The sequence below is a fragment of the Simochromis diagramma genome, unplaced genomic scaffold, assembly GCF_900408965.1.
Source record: "Simochromis diagramma unplaced genomic scaffold, fSimDia1.1 OVJJ01000402.1, whole genome shotgun sequence".
NCBI classification, from domain to species: domain Eukaryota; kingdom Metazoa; phylum Chordata; class Actinopteri; order Cichliformes; family Cichlidae; genus Simochromis; species Simochromis diagramma.
The window spans coordinates 878,642-906,431 of NW_024386972.1; the positions used below are offsets into that span (position 1 = coordinate 878,642).

The window sequence follows — 27,790 nt, forward strand, 5'->3', positions numbered from 1 at the left end:
GTTGATAACTCCAAGGTGCAAAGGTCCCGTGGCTTAAAAACAAGCGTAAATGATCATCTGTCCACCGCTGTGTTTAACAGTTGGTATGAAGTGTTTGTGCTGATATTTGGCATTTTAATTGTTGTGTGTTATTGTCCAATATCTCCATTTTGGTCCCATCTGTTGAAAGAATGTTGTTCCTGAACTCTTGTGGTTTGTTCAGATACAACTTTGCAAACCTAAGCAACGTCACCATGTTTCTCTTAGAGATATGTCACCTTCTCCTGGTAATCATTCCAAACAAGACATATTTGTTCTTTTTTTTTCTTTTTTCTTTTGTTGTTATTGTGATACCATGAACATTTAACATGCTAACCAAGGCCTATAGAGCGTGAGCTGTAGCTCTTTGTTTTTCTGAAGTTTTTCTGAGAGTAGCATGGTTTGACCTTGAAGTGAATTTGCCGGAACGTCAACTGCGGGAAAGATTGTGGCATTGTGATAATGCACACCTGAATGCTCCAGATCAGCAGACTGTAAAAACTTCTACTTTTATAGAGGTGGTGACATTTGCTCAATTAATCAAGTGCATTTGATTAACAGCACCTGGCTACTATTTACCCTCTTAATTCCTGTGGAAGTGGTAAAGGTGCACTTAGTCTTTCATAGATCTATTTATGGTCATGTGAAAACTTTCTTTGTCATATGACTGAAATTATAAAGTGATTGCTAAATTTAGTAGAGCAATTAAATTTGTTACTGCAATACAGAAATATATAAAGTGATTACGGAAGTGACTTACTTTAGGTTGCATTACAAGCCGCTGTTGCCCTTGTGAACAACGGCATGAGCCTAATGAGGCGTAACTTGCTGTGCACCACTCAGTTTTCGTAACTTCACATATGCGGTCCGGTTGGAGACATGAGTGTAAAAGAAGGTCAATCTTTAGCATCATTTCAGTAATATATCAGTGCAGGAGCTCAGAGAGTCCCAGATTACAGAGATGAAGGTGCTGCAACAGCTTGAAAGGATAAGTTGTTTAGAGAAAAACTAAAAAAGTAAACACAAGAAAAAAAGCAAACTGCAATCCTTTAATCCTTGCTACCTGTTTCTTCTAGTCGTCAATCAGTGCTCACACAGAATAATTTTTTTCTAAACTGTGGCCCCTATTTATTCAGTGCAGTGATACTCAAGTGCCAATGTAAATTGTCACATGATCGTGATGACTTTGCAGTTGGCAGCAACCAATGCACTAACCACAAACAAGGTTTAAGAGGAAAAGGATGTAGAGGAAGGAGAGAAGGGTGAGAAAGAATAAGAACAAGCCCAGTCATTTCCGTCATTCCAGAATTGCAAGACAGCCACATAAGGGGGTGAAAGGACTGGCATCACATGATTTGCTGTAGCGTGTAATGGTGAATACTTTTTCTTCTGTACATATGGGGGAAAAAAACAATGCTTGGTTTTGAGCACAAATAAGCCTTTTTTAAGCAGCTGCTACTGTTGCTGACAGTTTACTGCTCAGACAAAAGGATGGGAGGCTTCGAGAAAACCACAGTGATCTTCAGGTTTAGCCCTTCGTTTCAGTGTTATGGAGGTGGTTCATAGAGAGGGTTATCTTAGCCTCCTGAGCAATCAATTTGAAGACACTCTAAAGTTTTTTTATCTTTCTCTAATGAGCTGCAAAGAAAACTTTAGATCCCCAGGCAACTTTAACTGCATTTTTTTCCTGTTGGCCACAAGCAATTATAAAGCAATTTTTACAAGGCTTAGGTGCCTGAAAATAGCACCTAAGCCTTGTACTTGTTGACCTTATATTAAAGTTACAGGCAAACTTAGTGTTTTTAGGTCTTTTTTAACAAGCAAAGTAGTCTGTTCATTTAATAGAACATGAAATGGTAATGATATGTTAGTACCTGTTGGCCAAAAGATTTTAAATGCTCACACACATATATTGTTTTCTTTTTTTAAATACCGTACTTTGTTTTCTACCACACATGCTCACACCCACTACTCTTTTGGCTAGTTGCAGCTGTGTTGCTGTACAGTTTGTCCATTCTGTTTTTCATCCCTTCATATTTTTCTAACATAATACTTCGATCATCTTGGTAAAATATACTGTTCTACTGCCAGAAGACCTGTCAGTGTTTGTGGCTGACCTTTCTCATGTGAGCACACTCCTTGGGTTTACTTTTCGAGCTAATAACCACCTTCATGTAACTGCTCAGCATGATTTCCTGTTGTATAGGTGAGTTGGACTTGGTTCGTAGCGCAGAGCCCTGGTCGTTATGTACCATCATCTGTTGAAAGGGCAGATGCCAAGTGAGATGTGTTATTAGTCTGGTAATGGGTCACTGTACAAATGGAGTCAAGCAAGCAGCAAGCAGCAACATTAGCAGCTGCTTAAAAAAGACTTATTTGTGCTCAAAACCAAGCATTGTGATTCATTTTTTTACGTAGTTGTTTTTTTCCACTTTTATTTATTTATTTTTTAATTTTTTGCCTCCTCTCTGTTTAAATATTTCCCATAAACTAAAACAGGTCCTTTATGGTTAACGACATGAGAACATCAGCAAATATAACAAGGAGCACATTAGACCAACGCTCAAGTTATTCATCAGCTGTTCACCACTAATACAAACATCCCTGTTTGATTTTCATTGACAGTTTCACCCACAAACAACAAATAACGGCACATTTTGTGACATTTCCAAGTTTATCATTTCTCATGTAATGTGCCTTCTCAGACCTCATGGCTTAATTTTTGTTTTTGCAGATAATATGCCCAGCTTAAATTTCTACAGCTCACTGATACCATTTAAATGGTCTTTTCTTCCTGTTCGTACTGTATTTCTCTCTTTGTTTTTGCTTTACAGTAGTTGTCTAATTCCCAAATTACTTCACCACCCACCGATGATTGTATTAAATTAATCGAGTTTATTTCATTTTTTGCCATTTGTCTTATTAAAATGTTTACTTTTTAAAAATATTTCGATGTTTTTCTTTAATTAATTCCAGGCTGAGAAAAGCAATTAAATCATTAAAACATTTGTTGTTTTCTTGTTTCTTCCTGAAGTCTGTCTGTTATGTTTTGCGTTCGCAGACATTCTTCAGTATTCCAGGTATAGTTATAGCAGAAGGAAGCAGAGTAGCCCCACTAAATGCCTTTTCCCCCCCTCATGTCGCTCTCTTCCTCTCTGGCTCTATGTTATTCTCCACGTAATTGCCCTTGACTTTGTCTACATCCGGCATATAATTTCCAGGTATATATTTAATTGAGAACATGAAGAAAAACTGAGGGTTCCGTCTGAATTGTTCCTGCTTCCTTTTCATTTATTAATCATTTTGGACCAAACGGTTTCTCTGTCTGTTTCTGTTTAACTCCAGAGGTAATTGAATTCTACTTTTTACATCCTGAAGCTCTGGACGCTGCGTCTGTCTCTCGAGCCAAAGGATTATTAAACCTGCTTTTATTTTATTTCAGGAACATTGTTGGTTGACAACATGCACATCAACGGTGTGGCTGAAGGTCCGGATCGAACCATCTCTCTATCCCTGAGGGACAACAACGATCGCTGGGTCATTCTTGACCCTTCCAAACAAGCCCTTTACCTAAACAGCACGGGACGGGTTCTGGACAGAGATGTAAGATTTATTCTAGCTTTTCTTCAGTTGCGTTCACTCATTGTGCTGTATGCCAAACTAAAAGTAAAATTGCTGCTTCAGCAAATGCAGTTTTTGCTCCTAGTTTTTCTTTATTTCGATTGACCCCAGGAGACATAAACAATGGAAGTACATTTACATTTCTACAGCTCTTATATATTTATTTTTATGTTTTTTTACTTTAGCCATCATGTGCTGTTGTGAGAAATTTAGCAGGTTTTAGCTCTTTTTGCCTCTGAGTAAACATTCATCATCCTGTTCTAAAGTAATCCAGCGCTTGTTTATGACTGTGTGATTTGGCACAAAAAGTAAATACAATACACAAAGTCTTTGTGTAGTCTTTTTTTGTAACATCTTTTTTTCCCTCAAGATAAATATACTTGATTTAAAATTGCACATTTAACATTTTAAGAACCTCTTTCTCCTCCTGTGTTTCCTCTTTTCCAGCCCCCCTCGTACATTCACTCCATCGTGGTTCAGGTTCAGTGTACCAATGAGCTGATAGGCACTGTGATTTTACACGAGGTCCGCATCGTTGTTCGAGACCGCAACGACAACGTGCCCCGTTTCCAGCAGCCGAGATACTACATCGCCGTGAATGAGGTAAAAACCCAGTCGCACACAAAAACGTGCGCCATCTCTGTCTGTGAAGTAAAGCTAAGTCAAAAGAAAGAAATAAAGCAATAAAGCCATTCATTAAACCGACCTGCACAGCTGCTGCTGTTGTGAAAGTATTAATCAAAGTCATCGATTTGAGTTTGAGAGCCGAGTGTGTTTGTAGGGGGGCTGCAGCTCACTCATACATGAATACAACATATCAAGTGTACTGTACACTAAGCCTTTCCACTGCTGCTCTTTCAGTCATGCCCTTTTATATATTCTATAGAGAAAATGCAGCAGTGCACATTGTCTGGCTTTTTGTGTGCGTTTTTGCTGTCGTACCAAAGTTGAAGGGCAAGGTAGTGAACAGTAATGAAAAAAAATCTCAGTTCTTGGGCAGCTATATGAGCGATCTATATCTGTTATTCTGGGGTTTCCAAAATAATCTTTATGATGCCAATCCCACAGTTAGTTTGTTCTCCAGAGTCTGTAGAAGCAAAAATATAACTAGAGGAGGTTCAAACTTAAGCTGGACAAGGATACATGTAGCCGGCTGCCAGCACAGACCTAGCAGTCCCGGTAGAATATCTCATTATACAGTCTTCCACAGCCTGTCCAACTCAATCTGTCTTCTCAGTCTCTCCCTTTCTTTCTCTTGGCCTCTCCTCTGTTTTTGCAGAACACCTCTCCCTCCCTCCCTGGCTCTCACACATATACACACTCACATCGCCCCTCACCACTCCCACCTCTTCATTATGTCACCTTTTCTCAACCTTTCCCACCTTTTCGTTGCCACACTATATAAATTTCTGGTTGTCGTGATTCTTGTTCCCACCCCATCACCTCCTACGCATTTCCACTTCCTCATTACTCCTACTATAATAGTTTCCTCCATTCACTACCAGGGTTCACAATACAATTAAGAAGCTGCACTGTAAAAAAAAATATGATCCCTGTGGAAGGCCAAGGTAAATTTATTCTATTTTGCGGTAGTAAGTTAAAAAATGAAAACATTAATTCAGATGTAGGTAGTAATTTAAAAGTAGTAGCACATTTATTGGGATCTGAGTGGAAGTGGGCTCATTAGGTGGACAACTATTTTCTAATTCACTTCTATTGGCCCCAGAACTCAGACAAAAGCAGTAAATTTGAAATCAAAAGGTGTTCATCCACTTTCATCTGAAATCTTATAATCTAGTCTTCTTCTTTGCTGTCTATTTCTAAGAAATACTGACTACAAGCAAGCGAGTCAGACTTATAAGACAGACAGAGGATATATGGTTATTTATAAGGATGTCTAGGACACAATTTATGAGTTCAGTGAGTATTTTTTCTGAGTACAAGGTGATCACTGTGGCTGATTTCATGAGCTGGCACCGGTGCTTGAGTCTGGAGTTGCTTCATTACAGCTGTATCCAGAAGTGGCAAAGTGACAGCATGAGACATTCTGAAGACCATTGTGAGATCAGTGGGAGGCAAAGATAACCCTGTTGAGGGAAATGATGTAACAAATCATTGGTGCAACAGCTAAATTAAAGTTAATCGCGGATGCTTCCAGTGCTGTCTGGAGATTAAACTTCTGCTTTGACACGTAATCACAGATCCCTTGGCACATGGATCGAAAAATATAGCACAGCGATACATATATTGGCAAAGTTTGTCTCTTCTATGCACGGTGGCAAGTGTGCCTCTTCCACCCTAAAAATTTCTCTCAGAAAAATGAAATCAAAATGAATGGCGTTCTTTTTGAATGCCTTATCTGTTCTCTGTATGAAAGCAAGCTATCTTTTTCTGACTGTGACATTGAATTTAAAGGAAAATACTGGCTCACAGATCAGTGAGTTTTTGTAAACAACTGCAACAACAAGCTATTTTACAGTATTGTACAAAAATCTTTAGCTGCCACTCGTTATTTAAATATTTTGGTGGGAAAATGGGAAGTACATGTAGTTATTTACTGAAACATGCAAACATGCAGTGCATAAGTACACAGTATATGAGGACGATGAGTTTAAAGGAGCTTTAAGGTGAATATTTAGTATGAACACCTTTATTCTTCAACAAGTCTGAACTCGATTAGAGAAGCTTTTTTGTCATTTCTTAGTCTTAGTCCTCAGGAATAGTTCTCCGGGCATCTTGAGGGACATTCAGAGCTCTTCTTTGGATGTTGGCTGCCTTTTGTCCTGTTCTCTGTCAAGATGATCCACACTGCTGCAATAATGTTGTTGTCCGAGCATCTCTCAGGTCCTGTGTCAGGTCTTTTTTTCCCCCCGTTTCTGTATTTTCCTATTTCTCAAGGACATGACTTTCAGATGCTGCTTATCTGCATGACTTTTTTAAGCCTGTCACGTCTTCTTTTGTCCTCCATTAGTCCAGTTTGCTCAGTCTTTTTTAAGGACACTGCACACCATGTGAAGATACCACCATGACAAGTTTTAAACAATTTGGGAATCCTGTTGGTGGTGAAAAATCCTATTTTATGTTTGTCAAACTGTTTCTCTTTGGCAATTTTTCAAGCCTGATTTGACCCTGATTTGACATATGGCAATGTCATGCCATATACTTACTATATAAAATATATTAAGTTTTGATAATGTAATATATTACTCAGATGGATGTTTAGTAAATAAGATTCTCCATGATGCTGCTCTCCCATGTTTAAGGGGATTTGTCCAGCCTTGCTCTCAGTAAATGAGCATAAACAAGGCACCAGTTTGCGCAGTCAGCTTTGTCCTATAAATCAATTAAAACTTGTATTATGCTTAAAAACAATTTGAACACTGGTGCAAGTTAATGTAGTTTCTCTCTGGATTTGAAACAACGGATTTTGACTGTGAGTCTTGTGAGCATCAGTTTGTGATTTTTAGTTTATGATAACTTTTTCTTTTTTTGTGTAATTATTGATTAACATTTTGATTTGTGTGGCTTTCCCTTTGCTACCATACGTGCAGGTATTTGAGTTTGTGTATGTGTCTCTTCTGATAGACTTGAACTGGATCTCACTGTGTTTTAACCGATCCAGGGACTGCAGATGGAAATGAGCTCGTACCTAAATGTGCTACAAAGCATATTTTCTCTTTTTGTTCATCTAAATTGAAATAAACAAACAAACAAACAAACAAACAAACAGCACAGTGTTGGTTGTTGCACTAAAGGTGTATAGAGAAAAATATTAAAACTCTCTTTTTCTGTTGTGTTTTCAGCTGACTCCAGTTGGAACGACTATCTTTTCTGGTTTCTCAGGAAACAATGGAGCAACAGACATTGATGACGGTCCCAATGGACAGATAGAGTACACCATCCAGTACAATCCGAGAGACCCGGTAGGTCATCCACTTGCCCACTGATCTCTGTCAACATGGTGTAGCATGGGTATATATTCACTAGAGACCAAGCAGCAAAGCTGCATAAGCAGTTTTAGTGCTTCTGCCTCTTTATTCTTCCTCTTTCTTCTCTTTGACAATAGAGTATAAAGCAGTACTGATTTAAATTTTGATTGAGATCACAGTTGAGCACTGTTTACTTTTTCTTCTTGCCAAAACTGATCTTAGAAATCATATTTTTTAACAATCTGCTCCAGTTTCTAAAAACAAGTTACAAATTGGTTTCCTAATGCACACCAGCAAAATTAAGCAAAAGACAACCAACATCCAGAAAGGAGCACTTACAATTCCCTAATACATCGTTATATAAAATATACATTATAGCAACATTAATGTAATAAACAATAAAAAAAATATTAGAAATTTTCTTTTGATTCTCAAAAACAGTATAGCCTATAACATTAGATTCTCCTTATGCTTTACTTTCATCTCAGCCATAATTAATGTTAAAGGCTGTTTGGAGTAAATGACTTTTCACTGTCTCAGGGTTTAACTGAGCTACCTGAGTTCAGTAGCAGACTGACGAAAGGCATTTACTGTTCAAAGATTAGTGATTATTGCTAAAGACTGCACAATTAATCTTCTTCATGAAGTCAGATGTAGCACCATTTTTTATCTCTTTAAATGTTCACATCAGTGTTAATTTTGACACCAACTTTGTTTTAAGGAGTCTTTTGACTAAAACATCATTTAGTTTTAGTTATAATTTAGTCATCTAAATTCTTTTATTTTTAGTCTAGTCTACTTTTATTCGAAGTTGATTTAATTGACCAAAAGGTTTTGTGTAAAAGTTTCTCTGTGCCAGTGAGAGCTGCTAAATGTGTCAGTAGAGGATGTCAACTCATCTCCTCCTTGTGTGTTGACATTTTGTTACGTTTTCATGAGAAACAGGGAGCTCATACCTAGGGCTGGGCGATATATGGAATCATGAGTTTGTCCACGTAAGATGGTTAAAATGGCTTTATCGTAACCATTGAGTATAAATTGACATGTAAATATTGAGCAGTCGCCATGAGTTTTCCTTTTATCCTACGCACTGCGAATGCATCATTAACTCCACCATCCCAGAAAATTTTCTACCTGACACAATGCTGAGCATGCGTGTTTATCTACTACCAGTAAAATATGGCGACAGGAGGAGTTTCGGGCAAGCGAGACTCGCTGGATTTCACATGGAACTTGCAGAACAAGATGCAGTAATTTGAGTAATTTGCAAAATATGCCGCAAAATTCCACCAGCTGAAATGTGCAAAATTAAGAGTGTTTTAAACTCTGCATTAATTATTTTACAATTTTTATATGTTATAAGCACAAAAGAGCACCTTTTTAATTTGAATTGTTTTATTTTGTGTCGTCAATTCTTGCTTCGTGTACTTTTTTGTTGCTATTATCTTTTTTTTGTTGAAGGCCTAGTGTTGACCACAGGAAGAGACTTACTGTGACAGTAACCTCTGTGTCAACTGATGGTTAAAATGGTTTAAATAAAACATTTCAATTCATTCAGATTTTTTTGTTGTTGTTGTTTTCAAAATGGAAAAAATAATGAATAGTAAATTTGGATTTAAACATTTGGTGATATATTGTGTATTATGATATAGCCCCCCAAAAAATATCACAATATCAGATTTTCCTCAAATCTCCCAGCCCTACTCCTACCCTGTTTGTTTTAGACAGATCAAATTGTAGTGCACTTAGTGCACAAGAAGATTCTTCTGATTGGATGACTTCTGAATGCATCCTGCCTCACTATAAAACTTAATTAATTCTGATTTGAACTTGTCTCTCCATAATATTGTCATCTCGTTTTTGTCCTTACGCATTTATTTAATTGTCTTGTTTTCATCAGAAAAAAGGTCTTTGACACAAACTAGTCAAAGAAATTAACACTTGTTCACATTAAGCTTTAGTAGAAACACTGAGATGTTATCTGTGCAGTTGAGAAATGTCGATGCTGAATCTCAGCTCCTTTGAATAAATTCTTTATTTCTGTTTTTTGTTTTAGCAAATTGTTGTCAGTACTGTGTCTTCTTCTGGTTTATTTTTCTTTGAATGTCACCTATTTTATAACCATACTAGTCTTTATTTATTTTTTTCATCATAATAATTTTAATGAATTATTTTAAATATAGATTGCATGAATTATTATTTTTTTAAGTTTGTATCATGTCAAGAAATCTAAAATATATTTATACTGAAATTGCACAGTCAGGTTTATTGCTTAAACCAAACAAGTGTAATGCATGCCTTGTCAAAACTGTATTGAAAGAGAAAGAGTGAATGGCCGACCCTGGCTGCGACTCACTCTTGATGTGTGTAATGTATCTGTTTGTCTTTCAGACAGCTAACAGAACCTTTGACATCCCGCTGACACTGTTTGGCTCTGTAGTTCTCAGAGAAAGACTCAACTATGAGGATATAACAAGATACCTAGTCATCATACAAGCTAATGTAAGTTTTTTTCAACATTTCTATTTGTGTATTATTATGTCGCACTGTGTTAGGTTGGTTGTTTTAATCATATATTAAGTTAAAGCTCTTGAAGGGAACACCTTTCATGTGGACCTGTCATAAAGAATGGCTGAAGAAAATCAGCCATCTCTCATGGGTAGGAGTGTAGACTGCTGCCTGGAGTGTTGTTTTATGTAAATTTGTATTATCATGGCAACATTAATGTTATGCAGCTTTTCTCACTATTTCTGTATTGTTGTGTGAGCCTTAAGGGATCTCTTAGAGCACCCCTAATTATCACTAATGTCTCTGTTAGCCTAATTGTTTTCCTTTTATTTCTGAGCTCTGTGTATGTTTTATTTATAAAGGTGGCTTATAGTGATTTTCACTCAATAAGCAAAGCACAGTTATGGAAAATTGTAGTTGAAGTTTGAAGGATGCTAAGCTGAAGCATGATAGAAAATTGTTTGTGTTGCTGATGGTGCCAAAAAAGTTTTTTTTTATTGTGTCAAGAAAACCTTGCGTTCAAAAGAGGTTCTCAAGAAAGTATTCTGCAAAATATTCATATGTCTCAAGGCCCTGAAAGCACTATGGAGAGTCAGCAGTACACTGTAAAATAATGTGTTTCTGGCTGCTTAACAGGGTGACATATCTGTTTGTCTGAATACAGTATTAAGAGTGTTTTGAGTAGCTTTGAAATTACTGTATATAAATTCCTAACAAAAGTTTAAGCTTAACTGAACCCATACAACCACAAAATAGAAAAGAAAAAAAATCCCTGGGAACATGGCTGACCATTTAAGCTGTACATATATTGCAGATAAAGTATATACACCTTGTGTGAAAACCTGTGGTCCGGTACGAAACGACTCACGGACTGGTACCAGTCCATGGCCCGCGGATTAGGGACCGCTGTTTTAGAGTCTGTGGTTTCAGTCTTTATGTTAAACTTGCTAACTGTGTCCACGTCATAGACTGTCCTCCTAGCTTATTCTCTGAGTCTGAAAACTGATTTGTCTTAAAACTGCATTATTGTTAATGGCCTCTAGTAGTAAAAAGACTTCAGGTTGTAAAGAAGTCTGTAGAAAGATGAGCCTCAGCTCTTTTGATCTGTAAACACTTTCCTGATGACTTCATGGCCTCAATTCCTTGAACTGTGAAATGAAACCTCGGTTTCAGTTCACGTTAAATAACACATGAAGTTCGTTTTGCAAAGTATGTTCGTTATTAGAGTCACAATAGACAATTATCCAGGGGTATAGTCAAGACTCGTCATTAGCCGATGACTGCACAGTGCTCTCAGTTTTAATTTTAGATCCATCTCTCTCTCGTCTTGTCCAGTTTCAAAACAGCAAAATATTGTTGGCAGAATTGCTTATCATGAGTCACTGCGTGATGTCACAGCTTCTCGTCAAGCATAGCTTACAGTAATGAAGCCAGCAGGGGAAAACTCCTCTGTGAACTTGATGGAAATCTACTATTTTTTTATGATTTTTTTCAGTCTTTAAACTATGTATAATCAGAGTTAAATTATTTCATATTTGTGTTATCTGATTTCTCTTTTTAGATGGTATCGTCAATCTTGCTCATTAAAGATGTTTCAGAAACTTTTTTTCTTTTTTTAGTTTTGAGGAGATCATTTCTTGGCAGAGGCCCCGGTTTCTTTCTTTTACTGTTGAGTAATTGGGAATATAATAAAATGTATTGCAATGATTTGATGTGATTAAGTAATATTAAAATGGGAACTTTGAGGAAACTTAATTAAGGGTTTATACCTGATATCTTGATTGTCTAGTGCTTAAGTTGTGCTACTTAGAAGAGTTTAATGGCAAAAAGCAGCTTTATCTGAACAGGATTTGAGAGTGCTCCCTCATATGCATACATAAAATGTGAAGCTGATGGAAATCTAGATGACTCACACATTGAATAGCAGATAATATCTCGTGGGTTTCTTCCTGTAAGTAAGATGTGGTGATCACACCAACTGCTGAGTAGTTGAGGAGTTTAGTTAGTAGCCTTATTTGGCTATTTCTTGCGTTTTATCATTTTTTTTTCAACTGGACTGCAGATGAAAAGTAGATGTAAATATTAGAATTTAAATTGTAGAGAATAAAGATAATAAATGACCTAAGTAGACGGAAATGTTTGTGAGAATGCTTACTATCAGTCTCTCAGTAAGACTGTGTTTTTTGGGATTTACTTATTTTTATTTTTTTATGAGGGTTTCACTGAAACCCAGCTTAGGGTTTACTGGCGTTCTTTTGAGTTACAAGTCATGTGAACACATCTATTATTCAATTTGTGTGTACCAAGGTCATACATTCTAGTGTTTCTTGTTTCAAAAGCTTCAAACCTTTCCACAATAGTAACATTCTCACTGAAAAGTAATTCTAAGATTCAGTTTTTGTCTTTGAGTTCAATGTCATCAACCACCATGTGAATTGGTCAATTGAAAAGAATGTATTTATTTAAACACCTCTTACATATATCCTTCTATTTTTAAATTAATACCTATATGATAATTATATTACCTGCAGAATATTTCCGAGTTCTAGAGTTTTAAACTACATTATTTAATTAACTTTTACCAAAAAAAATCTAAATTTATGTGACTCCTCAGAGAGACATAAACAAAACGAAATCAACCTGTAATTCCAACACATGTGGGAGTTTTTGACTTTGTACAGAATACCAAATTCTGTTGTATCAATGTCATTTAGTTAGAAAATAATCAAAGCAAAATCTTCAAAACATTTTCACTGTAATTAACTGTAATCCCATAATAACCAGAAAGCATGTCATGAAATGCAGCAATGCTGTTTCATTTTTATGCAATCTTACAAAAAAAGGGAAAGGTGGGTTAGCAGTGCTACAACTTAGTCCAGCCAGTGGACCAATAAACAATTTTATTCATGCTATCAAAATATGAATAAAAAGTTTGGTTTTCAGGATTTTATTGATATGATTTTTTCTACTACTACTACTCGGGTATCTTGAAAGGCGCTATACAACTTTAAGTTAATATTATTATTATTAACTGTTATTATTTTCTCTTCTTACTTTTACATGGGTGAGACCAAATGTTGGAACTTAATTTATCCTTAGCATATATTTGCATTTAAGAAATGAGAAAACAGGCTTCTTTTTTTCTAATAAAAATGTTAATGCCTTGCAAGGCTGAAACACCTGACAGATGTTGAACATCATTTCCTGTGTATAGTTTTGAATATTTTCAGTGAATCATACAGGAGCAGATGGGAGTGCATGCTATACTTCCATATTTGTTATTCTACTTTACTGGAATTTATGTAATATGTTGCTGAATGTGTATTTTTGTGAAATTTTGGTCACCAAAGAGATTCATGAAATACAGGGTGGGCCATTTATATGGATACACCGTAATAACATGGGAATGGTTGGTGATATTAAAGTCCTGTTTGTGGCACATTAGTATATGTGAGGGGTCAAACTCCTCAAGATGGGTGGTGACCATGGTGGCCATTTAGAAGTCGGCCATCTTGGATACAACTTTTGCTTTTCCAATAGGAAGAGGGAAATGTGACACATCAAACGTATTGGTAATGTCACAAGAAAAACAATGGTGTGCTTGGTTTCAACGTAACTTTATTCTTTCATGAGTTATTTACAAGTTTCTAACCACTTATAAAATGTGTTCAATGTGCTGCCCATTGTGTTGGATTGTCAATGCAACCCTCTTCTCCCACTCTTCACACACTGATAGCAACACCACAGGAGAAATGCCAGCACAGGCATCCAGTATCCGTAGTTTCAGGTGCTGCACATCTCGTATCTTCACACCATAGACAATTGCCTTCAGATGACTCCAAAGATAAAAGTCTAAGGGGGTCACATCGGGAGACCTTGGAGGCCATTCAACTGGCCCACGACGACCAATCCACTTTCCAAGAAACTGTTCATCTAGGAATGCTCGGACCTGGCACCCATAATGTGGTGGTATATATACCACACCAAACCATCATTGGATCCGTCCAATGTAGGTTAGTGTCAGACCAATAGCGGTGGTTTTGTTTGTTAACTTCACCATTCACATAAAAGTTTGCCTCATCACTGAACAAAATCTTCTGTGTGAACTGAGGGTCCTGTTCCAATTTTTGTTTTGCCCATTCTGCAAATTCTGTGCGCCGATCTGGGTCATCCTCATTGAGATGCTGCAGTAGCTGGAGTTTGTAAGGGTGCCATTTGTGAGTAGCTAATATCCGCCGAAGGGATGTTCGACTAATGCCACTCTCCAGTGACATGCGGCGAGTGCTACGCTGTGGGCTCTTGCTGAATGAAGCTAGGACAGCCACTGATGTTTCTTCATTAGTGACAGTTTTCTTGCATCCACATTTTGGCAAATCCAACACTGAACCAGTTTCACGAAACTTAGCAAGCAGTTTGCTGACTGCAGCATGGGAGATGGGTGGTCTCGTAGGGTGTCTTGCATTGAAATCTGTTGCAATGACCCGGTTACTGCGTTCACCAGATATCAACACAATTTCGATCTGCTCCTCACGTGTTCACCTCTTCGACATGTCAATGGCTGTGAATGTTGCAGCTTTTAGGCAGGGATGACTCCGAGAGTTGCTTTCTCACTGCATATGCTTTATTTCACAATCAGATCGATAACAAAAACATACAGCAGCTCCTCTCCAACTCCTAGCCCTTCGCTGCGGTGGAAAAAGAACGACTCCCATCACCTTCAAGGAACATAAGTACAAAAGAGTTTTCCTGATACACCAATGGGGCGTTCAATGTCATCTTGTAAATATGAGTACTCTGGCAGAATAACAGTTCAAATGAAAAATACACCAGAACAAACAAGCAAACAAAAAAAGAAGTGTGGGGTACCTTTGAACCAATGAACAAAGTATAACAATTTATACTTTTTAACATAACCTGACCCCGTCAATATGTGATATGTCTCACATGAACAAAGAGAAACTTGTAAATAACTCATGAAAGAATAAAGTTACATTGAAACCAAGCACACCATTGTTTTTCTTGTGACATTACCAATAAGTTTGATGTGTCACATTTCCCTCTTCCTATTGAAAAAACAAAAGTTGTATCCAAGATGGCCGACTTCTAAATGACCACCATGGTCACCACCCATCTTGAGGAGTTTGCCCCCTCACATATACTAATGTGCCACAAACAGGACTTTAATATCACCAACCATTCCCATGTTATTACGGTGTATCCATATAAATGGCCCATCCTGTAGATTACAGTATGGTGTATACACTTGCTACATGAACATGAATGCTATGCATTAGATATAGAATATATCAGATAAAAACCAGCCTTTCTGTATTATTACATGTTTTTCTTGATCATATCCTGATCGCTTTTCATTCAAGACACAAAGATAAATGTAGCCACATAATTATGCATTATCACCAAAAAAATCTGTCTGTCTGTCTAGGATCGAGCCCCTAATCCAAGAGACCGTCGAACAGCCACCACCACACTAACTGTGGATGTACTGGACGGTGATGATTTGGGTCCAATGTTTCTACCATGTACGCTTGTGGGAAACACCCGTGATTGTAGTCCCATCACGTATAAGGCTAATGTGCTTGAGCTGACCGAGCCGGTAAGTTTGTGTTTGTTCTGTACTTTGTTGTATTTGTGTGTACTGTGTGTACTTAGCTTTAAATTTTTGTAGCAATGTCCATTTGTGGATCACTTACTGTCTTCGGTGGACAATGATAACATGTATACACTCGCCGCCACTTTATTAAGTACACTGGTTCAGCTACTCAGCCAATCATATGGCAGTAACTCAATGCATTTAGGCATATAGACATTGTCAAGACAACCTGGTCAAGTTTGAACAGCAGCAGAATGGGGAAGACAGAGCATTGTTGATGCCAGTCGGGCTAGTCTTAGTATTTCAGAAACTGCTAATCTCCTGGGATTTTTCTGAATTACCATTTCTTGATTTAGGTAATATCATACAGAGTTACTTCAGTTACAACCTTTTAGTTCCCTAATTTCCAGTAAAATGAAACTCTGTTGGCAGATTGCAGATGGTTTAGAAACTTAGGGGAAACTGCAATTATTAACCACAGGGTATATTGATAGACTGTGTCACTATGGATATCTTCACTTTCTTGTCTTCGAGCTTTCAAATCAAGGTCTAATGCCAATTCAAGCCAAATGTATTTACTCACTTTGGCATTTAAAATGTAGCTCGTTTTGCTGCAAACTACAGACTATGTAATTAGAATAGGGGCTAAATTTTTCTGTACGCTCCAAAAAAAACATGCAATTTCATTCTGTATGTTAACTCCTGCAGAACCCATTGTAAGTTTTTCATAAGGAATTAGAGCCATTTGAAAAGGAACCCTGATATTTTAATAATAAGACCTTGTCAAGCAATGTCTGCTGGGAGTTACAATTTGCATAAAAAAAGGATTTTACTGTGTCTATACAAATGACTAATGAGCATCATTGTATACAGGGAATGTCTTGGTTTTGTATTTTTGAAATACAAGTAGGTATTTTTTTTCCTTCGATTATGGCAAAATTGTATGGCGGATGAAACTGCTATCCTAAAATATGTCATGTGTGGCCATCAAAGAGTTCTTGACAGTCAAAGTTTGTCTTTTATAGATCCGGCTGTTACTCTCTTTTGTATGAACAAGTGTTTCAGGGCAGATTCTGCAACACTGTAGCCCATATTTATGCTTACACAGCTGTATGTACTTTTGCATTTGTATCTGTGGCATTTAGCTGATGCTATTTTCTGGAGAAACTCACAGTACAACTTTGTAAACAAGGGGGGAAAAAGTTGCTTTAGGCAAAATCTTCAGCTATGACAAGTCAGCAGTGCATTCATCCCTTACAACACATATACACACACCTGCACACACCCTTGATGGTGACAAGCTAGCAGTGCGTTCATGCCTTAATGCCCCCCATTCACCGACACACACGTACATAAATCCAGTACCACAGCCGTGGACCGGACACCGTCTTCTTCATCTCTCTATTTTACACTGAGATAGTTGTCGCATGCACACACATGTGCTGACTCTGCTCCAGACAGGCTGAAGGAACTACTTCTCTGCCTCAAGATTTCTCTTTTCACCTCTCTCTCTCTCAGACACACACAGACACACACACACACTCTCTCTCTCTCTTTCCAGCCAGAGGAGACAGTCTTGGCTGGGAGGAAAAACAGGAGTAAATCAACTTTACAGCTTGTGGTTTTCAGAAGGAGTAAGTGTATGTGGACAAGGACAGGGTTTAAGATGGAGATGGGGGGGGGGGAATCGGGTGGATGGGGAGAGGGGAGTGAAAGAGAAAGGGGGGGAGGGGCTAGGCAGAAACAAACTGCTTTTCCTGGGAGTTACAATTTGCATAAAAAGAGGATTTTACTATACTGTCTATACAAATGACTAATGAGCATCATTGTATACAGGGAATGTCTTGGTTTTGTATTTTTGAAATACAAATAGCTGTTTTTTTTCCTTTGATTATGGCAAAATTGTATGGCGGATGAAACTGCTATCCTAAAACATGTCACAAAATGATACTATGTGTGGCCTTCAACGTGTTCTTGACAGTCAAAGTTTATGTCTTTCATAGATCCAGCTATTACTCTCTTCTGCATGAACAAGTGTTACGGGGCAGATTCTGCAAATCTTGAGGGGTCACAAAACCCTTGTTATGCGGCAAGTGTTTAGTGTTGGGTTTAGTGTCCTTAAAACCCAAAGAAACATAGGAAAACAACACACACACAAAAAAACCCAAGTCGCTTCAAACACCAAGATTGTTTCTCACTTGTCGATTTTCTCCCAATACAGAGCTCTTGCTTACTCCAGACGCTTCACTGATTTCAGTTTTTCTGATCTTATGCAATCACAGCAATAAAAATTGGAGTCAGTCAGATAAGCTGTGGTTGCTTGGCCTCATCTTTCTGTAAACTTTATATTCACTATTAATGAATTTCAGACTGCATTCTCTCTTTACACGAGTTGGGAGCAGTGCAGAAGTCAAATTAAGGCTCATATTTAGGAAACCTATTTGACTGCCAGCACCCACATGGTCATCATTAAGGAAAATCATTAAGAAATCTATTTCATAACAGATTACCTTAGGCAAATGACTGCCATGTATTTACTGCTATGACAGGTCAGAATGAAAAAGGTCCTTCATATAGAGCTGTCCTCTAAAGAATACAGTCTTATTTATCTTCTTTAGGCTGCTCCCACCACAGAGCATCATTTCATCTCACCCTCCTTTGTCACGCCAAATGTCCCCCTTCACTACATCATGCAGTGATGTAGTGAAGGGGGACATGCAGCTTGTTGCTGAAGGAGGACACTACATCTGTGATCCGTGATCGTCCTCTTTGCCGTTCTAGTAACTCTGTACTCACCATGCTTTGTCCAGTATATCCACTACCCCTCCTCTCCACATGTCCAAACCACCTCAGTCTTGTCTCTCTAACTTTGTCCTCAATCTGCTCACCCTGAGCCATCCCTCTGATACACTCATGTCTAATCCCGTGCATCTTGGTAGCTCCAATTGAAAACCGTAACATCTTCAGCTCTGCCACCTCCACCCTGGCCTCCTGTCTTTTTTTTAGTGCCGCTGTCTCTAAGCCATACATCATAGCAGATCTCACTACCATCTTGTAAATCTTCCCTTTCACTCTTGCTGCTCTCCTTCTGTCACAAATCACCTTTGATATTGATCTCCACCCATTCCACCCTGCCTGCATTCTCTTCACCTACATTGTGTACTGTCCGTCCATCCAAAACAACGGAGAAGGGCATTGTCCATGATGAGTTTAAATACCCCAGCTACAGTATTTAAACTAATCTTTTTTCAGTATCTCTACACCTTACGTGTGAACCTTTCCTCTTGTTTCTCTCTCATGCACACAATTCTGTCTCAATTCCACAATTTTTTTATAAGAATACACCAAAGTCGTTTGTGTCTTGTATCTGCCTCCCGACTGTCAAAAAACCCCATGAATAAAGAAATTAGAACTTTAAATTCACACTTTTATTTATTTATTTTTGTCATGAGATGCATTGAAAGAGAAAGTAATGTAGTTTCCTTATCACAGATATCTGCAAAATTGTATGTCTTTTGTATTTCTGTATGGAAATTTAAAAGACATGAGCACTGGCAAAAAGAAAATAACAAAAGATCTCTCTGAGTTATGAAAGGTAAGAGAGAAATAAAGCAGTTTTGGAGATTACTTTCTTCCTTACTTGGAATTAAAATTTGCTGGAATGGGTTTGACTTTATTAATTTTTTTATTTTGTGAATTCAGTTCATAATTTTAAAGTTCCTCTTTTTAGTGCAGACCATAACAAATAGCTGCTTTAATTCTACCTTTTTATTCATTTTTCAAGGTAGTTCATTTATCATTAAAAGTCAAGCATTGCTTTTGCAAAGCAGGCTTAAGCCTTTATATATTTCCTTTGTCCACAAGTTAGTCGAAGTATGAGTGTCTCTGTAACTGAGGCCTTCTAGGAAGATTTGTCTGTATTAATCAGCCCCTGTGGTCTTGGTTAATACAGTATAATTGTCAGTTCTGGCCTTTGCTTAAAGATGAAAAGAAAGTTCAAATACGTATTCTTGGAATAAATAAGTGCAAAATCTCTTTTTCTCATAACCCATGATTTGGCTAGCATGACAGCAGTGTAGATGAATATCTACTTCCAGCTTTCAGAATAATGAGAACTTTGACTGTTTGAATGACACACACTATATTGAATTTGCATGTTATATTTTCTGTTTCTGATTTGCTTCTAATGCACTGTGCAGAGATTCTTCTTCTTATGGTTACAGTTTGACACTGAAACACTGAATCAACAGTGCTCTTTTATGCCTTACAGTGTCACTATTTTGGTCAAATGTAATCATTTCTCTTGAAAGAAATTACAGCAGCTATAAGCCTTCCTCCCTCTCCCTCTCTCTGACTGGTGTTTATATACATAGTAATGCACAATATTATATGCACTCACATACATTTAAATGATCAGCACAATGCTTAAACTGTGCTTTTTTCCCTCATTGGTTGCCTTTGGTGCCTTTACTACCAGTGTCGCAGTTTGGCTAGATGAACGAGCAGACTGTGTGCTTTGACAGTGGCAGCTGCTCTGCACATTTCAAAATTACCAAAGAGAAAGGAGCAATTTGAATTTTACCAAAAGTCTTAGAACTGAAGAAAGCTTGCATAAACATCATTATCAAATCCATCCAGAGTGAAAAAACAGGAACAGCTTGCAGAAACTGAAGAGAAGGGTAAAGGGTTATGCTGTGCAACAGTTTTTCGTGAAACACTCAAAGATTTAACCTGAAGAATTGATGATCATTTAAGTTACTGGATGGTATTTTTATGCCAACAGCAGGTCTCCTGTTGGTTTGGAAGCAAAGAACTGAGGAGGTGCAGGGAGATAGGTGAAGCTATAGAAAGAATGGAACGACAGCAACAAGCTGCTGTTCCTGGTACAAGAAAATTGGGGAGGGGAGGAATGAGCTAGGAGGAGAGAAAAGGCACCGTAATAGTTTGAGTCCTAATCAGGCTGATGAGAGATGACAACCTCAGAGCCTTGGAGCCAGGATAACTATTCTCTCTCTGTGTCTTTCTTCCTCACATACACACACACACACCCCAAGATGCTGGTCATTATGCCGAGGAGTCGGCTGTCAGGCCATGTTCACACATACACTTCAAAAACACTGCCACCTCTGCAGCTCAGTATTTCATAGCTGTAAGGGATAAACCTGATTATTGAATGGAACAGTAAACATCTCACCCGAGACTTGACCAATAATTTAGTTTATCATTAAATCATACTGCAATTGACTGGCAACAAGATGCATGATGCAAAGAATACAGTACTCTGTCTGTAATAACAGTATTTTTTGTTGTTGTTGTTTTTTTTTCCTGCACTGACACACTCAGCTTCCTTCTGCAAATTCACATCTGTTACTTGTCCACATATAGTTATATGGGAGTGTGACAAGTTCCCGTTGCAACATAAAGTCTTGCCGTGCACTTTTGTGTAGCTCGGTATCCAGCACAAAGCTTCTTCTGACCACCAAATGCCCTCCAAGATTTTTCCCCCTCTATTGATCGCCTCGCTGCTCCCTGGATCAGACACCTGCCTGCACAGCGGCTGCCCATTTGCTCATTAGTTCCTCAGCATATACGCATATATACATGCACATATATGTAAATACATATATATAAACACTACCAGTCATAACTTTGGACACTTCTTCTCATTATTTATTTCTTTTTTTTTTCACATTTGTTACATTGTAGATACATACTGAAGACATTAAAAATATGAAGCAAGATACATTGAATTATGGAAAAAATTAAAAATAGCCCTAAATATGTCTTATATTTCAGATTCCTCAAAGTAGCCAACTTTTGCTTTGTTGACAGCGCTGCGTGATGTAGTCACCTGAAATAGTTTTCACTTCACAAGTGTGACTTGTCAGGGTTCATTTGGGGAATCTCTTGCCTTTTTAGTGTGGTTGGGACCAACAGTTGTGTTGTGCAGGAGTCACAGCTGACAGTCCTATTTGACAACTATTAGAATTCATATTATGGCAAGAACCAATCAGCTAAGTAGAGAGAAACGACAGTCCATCATTACTTTAAAAGCTGAAGGTCAGTCAGTCCAGAAAATTGCTAAAACTTTGAATGTGACGAAACAGGCTGACATGAGGGGACCGCCCCAGGAAAGGAAGACCAAGAGTCACCTCTGCTGCTGAAGATAAATTCATCTGAGTCACCAGCCTCAGAAATCACAAGTTAACAGCACCTCAAATTAAAGCCCAGATAAATGCTACACAGAGTTCCAGTAACAGACACATCTCTACATGAGCTGTTCAGAGGAGACTGTGTGAATCAGGCCTTTATGGTCAAACAACTGCTAAGAAACCACAACTAAGGAAAAGCAACAAGCAGAAGAGATTTGTTTGGGCCAAGAAACACAGGGAATGAACTTAGTGGAAATCTGTGTTTTGGTCTGATGAGTCCAATTTGAGATCTTTGGTTCCACCTGCTGTGTCTTTGTGCAACGCAGAAAAGGTAAATGGATGCTCTCTACATGCATGGTTCCCACTGTGAACCATGGAGGAGGAGGTGTGATGGTGTGGCGGTGCTTTGCTGGTGACACTGTTGGGGATTTATTCGAAATTCAAAGCACACTGAACCAGCATCCTGTAGCGACATGCCATCCCATCTGGTTTGCGTTTAGATGAACCATCATTAATTTTTCAACAGGACAATGACCCCAAACACACCTCCAGGCTACGTAAGGGCTGTTTGACCAAGAAGGAGAGTGATGGAGTGCTGCGCCAGTCACCTGAACTAAACCCAGTCGAGATGGTTTGGGATGAGATGGACCACAGAGTGACAACAAATGGTCAACAAGTGCTCAGCATCTCTGGGAACTCCTTCAAGACTGTTGGAAAACAATTTCAGACGACTACCTCATGAAGCTCAGCAAGAGAATGCCAAGAGTGTGCAAAGCAGTAATCAAAGCAAAGGGTGGCTTTTTTGAAGAATCTAAACTCTAAAACATTTTTTGAGTCATTTCACACTTTTTTTTATTTACTACATAATTACATATGTGCTCATTCATCGTTTTGATGCCTTCAGTGAGAATTTACAATGTAAGTAGTCATGAAAATAAAGAAAAAATATGAGGTGTGTCCAAACTTTTGACTTTTCAAGAGCAAAGCAGGTAAATAGCTTTCAGTATTACCTGCAGCTTGACTTGCTATGTTGATCTTTTTTTGACCCCCAGCTTATTATTTGGCCCAGTTATATCAGACTAAACCAAATACTCAAATAAAATTCTCAAGTTTATAACTAAGTTTAAGAGTGGCAGTAGCCAACAATTGATCTTCATGGAGTAACCCCAGTTTTGCCCAGTCCAGCCGAAGATGAAAGAGGCAGAAAAACTACTATATTTAAAAGTTGTAAGAATATTACATGGTATAGAAGCCAAATCAATCACATTACTGAGCAGTTTTTCTTAATGGTTTAAAAGTATTCGTGTGTATAAATTGGCTGTAGCGATTAATGGACTTTATTATTTTATTAATTTCCAAAATCATTAGTTGCTTAACTTAAATACTAAACAGCAATTCAGTGACAGTGCCAGAGCCTTGACACTTCTAAGTAAATTTGATTTTGACCGTTTAAAATTTAATTTGGACCGTCTCTTAAAATTAATAGACATAAGTGATGGATCACTTTATAATAAAGCAATGCAATAAAAAAGCCTTGATTAAAAAAAAAATCATAAAGCCAGAGATCTCTGACTGAGCTGATGTGTGTTTATAAAGTCAAAAGCCCTGCTTTAAAATCAGGTTGTGGTCAAGTAGTCTTTTCTGTTTAGGAAAGTTCCTAATTGAGTGAAATGACCCAGTATAAAGTATGAGCTTATATAACTTTCTAAATTCTACAAAAAAAAAATCATCAGTTTTGCTGGTTTGGGCTTAGCTGACGTGGACTGACTCAAGAATTTCTTCATGCTTTTTTTACCAGCTAGTCAGTTAATAAGCCAAGCCATGCAGCAGCATGAAGAGCTTAAATAGAAGTGAGTGACTTCCCTGGAGATGCGTCACAATCATATCAAAGTTTGTGTATGCCCGTAGATAATGTGGCGGGAGTGATGGAGTAATTGACAGTATGAATGATAAATTATTTACAGTGTCACAACATTATTGCCTCGACCGTCACAAATCACAGGCTGACTCGCACATCGCTTTTGTAGTTCTTGTTGTCAGTGCTTTTTTTCCCCATTGACAAAGTTAAATGGTGTCAATAACTAAAATTACAGTGGCACTCTTGCAGTGTTTTAGCGACCTGGTTGTCTTTCGGGGGCTTTAAGTTTCTTCCATGCTGCATTAACATCTCCCTGTCTCCCTTCACTCCTGACAGATTCATCTCCCTTCTATATATTTAAACCCTCTTTTACTCCACTCCATTACTCCCCATAACTTCTTCTCTGCCGGTGTTTTCGCTCCCTTCCTCTTCAGGCAACAGCAAAGATGGCTCGGTGAAGGCTGGTAGATTTTAAGTGGTGCATGACAGGTGCGGCAGTTAAATGTTGTGTCATAGCAGGTGTGTACGGTGCATGCATGTCTATGGGAGGATGCGTATTTAGAAAAACTCGCAGGCTTGTTGTTGTGCTTTGTTTGGCATTTTATTTCCTTAGTGATCATAATTTATTCCCATGGACATGTTATATTTCTCCCATCGGGGGTCTTCTCATTGCACGGACCACAGCAATATCGCACTGTCGTAAGTCAACATTATAGCCCGGCCACGTTAGTATGCAGATGGAGCCAGATTCTCAACTCCTACTGTGTATTTGTGTGTTTGAGTGTGTGTGCGTGGGTGTGTGCACAATATATATTACCATTTATATGCTGCACTTATATAATACATTTTAGTGTGTGGATGTGCATATTTACCCTCCTGTGTGATTTTTAAATTTACTCCAATTTTGTGTTGTCTTCAACAATACATTTTCCTGTTCTGCTGCTTCCGATGTTTCCTCTGCTTGGATATAGTTTGTGCATTAAAATAACTTTTCCCAGACCACCAGTAATTAAATAATTGCTATGTCTTCCTCCTAATTTTAGCAGAGCTTCTGTTATCACACACACAACGTTGGCAGTGGATGTTAAAAGTGCTGTTCTATGTCCAAGTTTGATTGATTCATTGTTTTTCTCTCTCACTCTGTGGTAAATATTTCTCCAGAGTAAGGTGAATCCGCTCAATGTGACTCCACCCATACAAGCTGTGGACCAGGACAGAAACATACAACCTCCCTCTGACAGGCCGGGGATCCTATATTCCATCCTTATTGGTAGGTTTGTTTGTTTTTATTAAACATTTTAGGAAGTTATTTAATAAATGGCAAAGTGGTACAGTGGTTTGCAGTCACGTCACAGCAAGGAGGTTCTGGGTTAGAACCCTCTGGCCTGCTTGGTCCTTGGTGTGTCGAGTTTGCTTGTACTCTGTGTGCCCACGTGAGTTCTCTCCAGGTCCTCTGGCTTCCTCCCACAACCTAAAAGGCATGTTGGGTTAATTGTTAATTCTAAATTGGCTGTAGGTGAAAAGGAAAAAATAGCATCCTTATGTTTTTGTTGTTGTTGGGGTTTTTTTTTTACCCAAACAATTTTAAATTCACATTTTCTTTTAAGACTGATTGGTGAAACATTATTTAACATGCCACTTACACAGGGCAATACGCTCTGACTCTGTTCTTTCGAGATTATCTTGTCAAATGTAGATCAGTGGTATTGCGGTTCCTTAGGCTAGATTTAAGGCCCAATGCTAACGTCCACACTCAGAAATTTTAATATAAAAGTAAAAAGTGCATGAATTATTGTATCTTAAAGGCTGCCTTGTACTATATTATTTCCACTAGAGCACTTTGTTGTCTAAATGCAGGCTTACTTGGTGGTCCTAGATGATCCGAAAGTAGAATTTAAGCAAGAACCTTCAGCCATCAAGCTCATTTCCTTTGGAACCACCTCCCGGTTTAGGTTTAGGAGATGCATGTTCTCTACTTTTAAGAGTGTATGCATATCCTGTATGGCATAAGAGAGGCTTAAAATGTTCCTTTTAAAAAAAGCTTAGTTACACCTGGATCAAATGACCCCAAACCAAACCATCCCACTGTTTTAGGCTCATGATACACAGAGAACTCCATTTATTTATTTCCCCTTTCATATATGTCATTATGTTTTGTGTTCCATCCTGTTTGCTGCTCATGGTTTCAGCTTTCTGTCATTTATTTCCCCCCACCAACCTCAGGTAATAAGGTTGGTGAGAGCATCTGAGCCTTTTTTGTTAGAGGTTTTTCTTGAACCTCTTCTTTCCCACCGTTACCAGGTGCTTTGTTGTAGGGGATTGTTGGATTGATGGGGTTCTCTCACTAATCAGTGTTTTTACTTTACAGTATAAAGCACCCTGAGCTGCCTGTTGTGTGCTAGCACTGTATAAATAAGCTGTGCTGAATCAAATGGAATCAAGTAACACACCTACAGAAGCACCACAGCTGCACACACATTTGCCATCAGAGTGGAGAATGAGACCAGGCCTAAATGTTCCTAAGGCTTTTGATGAAGCAACTTAAATAGACAGTGATAAAAAAGTATGCTCTGGACAGTTTGTGAAAGATAACATTTTACAGAATTACAGAGGTGGAATTGTTTCTCATTAGTGCTTTATACGTATCTAAAACTATAGGACAACTGTGCATCATACAAAATATTTTGATTACCATTTGAAACTATAAAATGCAGCATAACAACAACTTCAACGAGTCAGGATGTGCATAGTCTGTAGAAATGTACTGACATGACTTGACACAGGCTTGATTAAATTTCCCAGACCCCTCCTGTGAAACTAATCTCTCTCTGAGTGAGGATTATTAGAGAAAGTGTGACAAAGGGCAAAAAAAAAAGATGTTGCAGCTTTGCAGCTCATCCAACATTATGATTCTAAATCTAAAAACAGAAATTACTCTTGAAAGTAAGCTGAGGAATATTTAATGTGAACTGCAGTGGTTTTGGTTCCACTACTTGTGATTTTTAAGGAAGGATCTGACAAATATTTGAAGTGCCATTAATGGAGGCAGGTTAAATAAATCAAAAGTGAGGCTTTTATTTTACTGTTAAACATCTAAATGCGCCAGTTCACCTGAAAAAGCAAGAAACACGCAGGAGATAAAAAGACACAGAGAAGATGGGAATTGCAGCACTATTTATGCACAAAAAAATGGTAAAAATGGCCTGTATTTATATAGCGCTTTACTAGTCCCTAAGGACCCCAAAGCGCTTTACATATCCAGTCATCCACCCATTCACACACACATTCACACACTGGTGATGGCAAGCTACATTGTAGCCACAGCCACCCTGGGGCGCACTGACAGAGGCGAGGCTGCCGGACACTGGCACCACCGGGCCCTCTGACCACCACCAGTAGGCAACGGGTGAAGTGTCTTGCCCAAGGACACAACGACCGAGACTGTCCAAGCTGGGGCTCGAACCGGCAACCTTCCGATTACAAGGCGAACTCCCAACTCTTGAGCCACGATTGCCCTACATTTATACACAAAAGGGTAATCAGGAAATAGGACACAACGGGGTAACTAAACACAGGTAAAGATAATCAAGGACAATGAGACAGGAGGGGGAGTAAAACATTTAACACAGGAGACAAATAATTATCAAAATAAGACTGGAGTTGATAATCTAACAGGGAAATGTAGACATATGAGTAAACTTTAAAAAAAAAAAGTAATTTATACAGGAGGATGAGATGAGATTTTTGTGAGACCACAAATAAAATCTAAAACAAACAGTAAGTAATCTAATAACTAAAAACTGAAAATATTAAGGAAATAGAAAAAGATGCAAATGTAAATAGTAATAAAAGTAAAAAGAAGGAAACATTGAACAACTTGAAAAACTCAAAGTCCTCCATATGAGACATCTGTCCAGTTGTACTCTTGCTGCATGTCATACTTGGCCCTCATTCTTTCTGAACTAACATAGAAATAACATTAAAAGAAAGGGCTTTTGCAAAATTAAGATGCTTAATATATTTACCTAAGCTTGGATTCTAGGTAAAAACACATGCCTTAGATATAATAATAAAAAAAGATATAATATTGGGC

The 27,790-nt window shown here is 38.1% G+C and overlaps 1 protein-coding gene across 1 annotated transcript in view; it reads left to right on the top strand.

Annotated features, from left to right (window-relative positions):
• Window positions 1-27,790, top strand: part of LOC120737965 (protocadherin-15-like) — a 230,699-nt gene that overhangs the window by 60,825 nt on the left and 142,084 nt on the right. Inside the window, exons 5-10 of the mRNA XM_040038931.1 lie at window positions 3,461-3,621; window positions 4,087-4,242; window positions 7,443-7,562; window positions 9,960-10,070; window positions 15,520-15,690; window positions 24,859-24,967. Of these exons, the coding sequence (XP_039894865.1) occupies window positions 3,461-3,621; window positions 4,087-4,242; window positions 7,443-7,562; window positions 9,960-10,070; window positions 15,520-15,690; window positions 24,859-24,967 (828 nt within the window). The remainder of the gene's footprint in view (window positions 1-3,460; window positions 3,622-4,086; window positions 4,243-7,442; window positions 7,563-9,959; window positions 10,071-15,519; window positions 15,691-24,858; window positions 24,968-27,790) is intronic.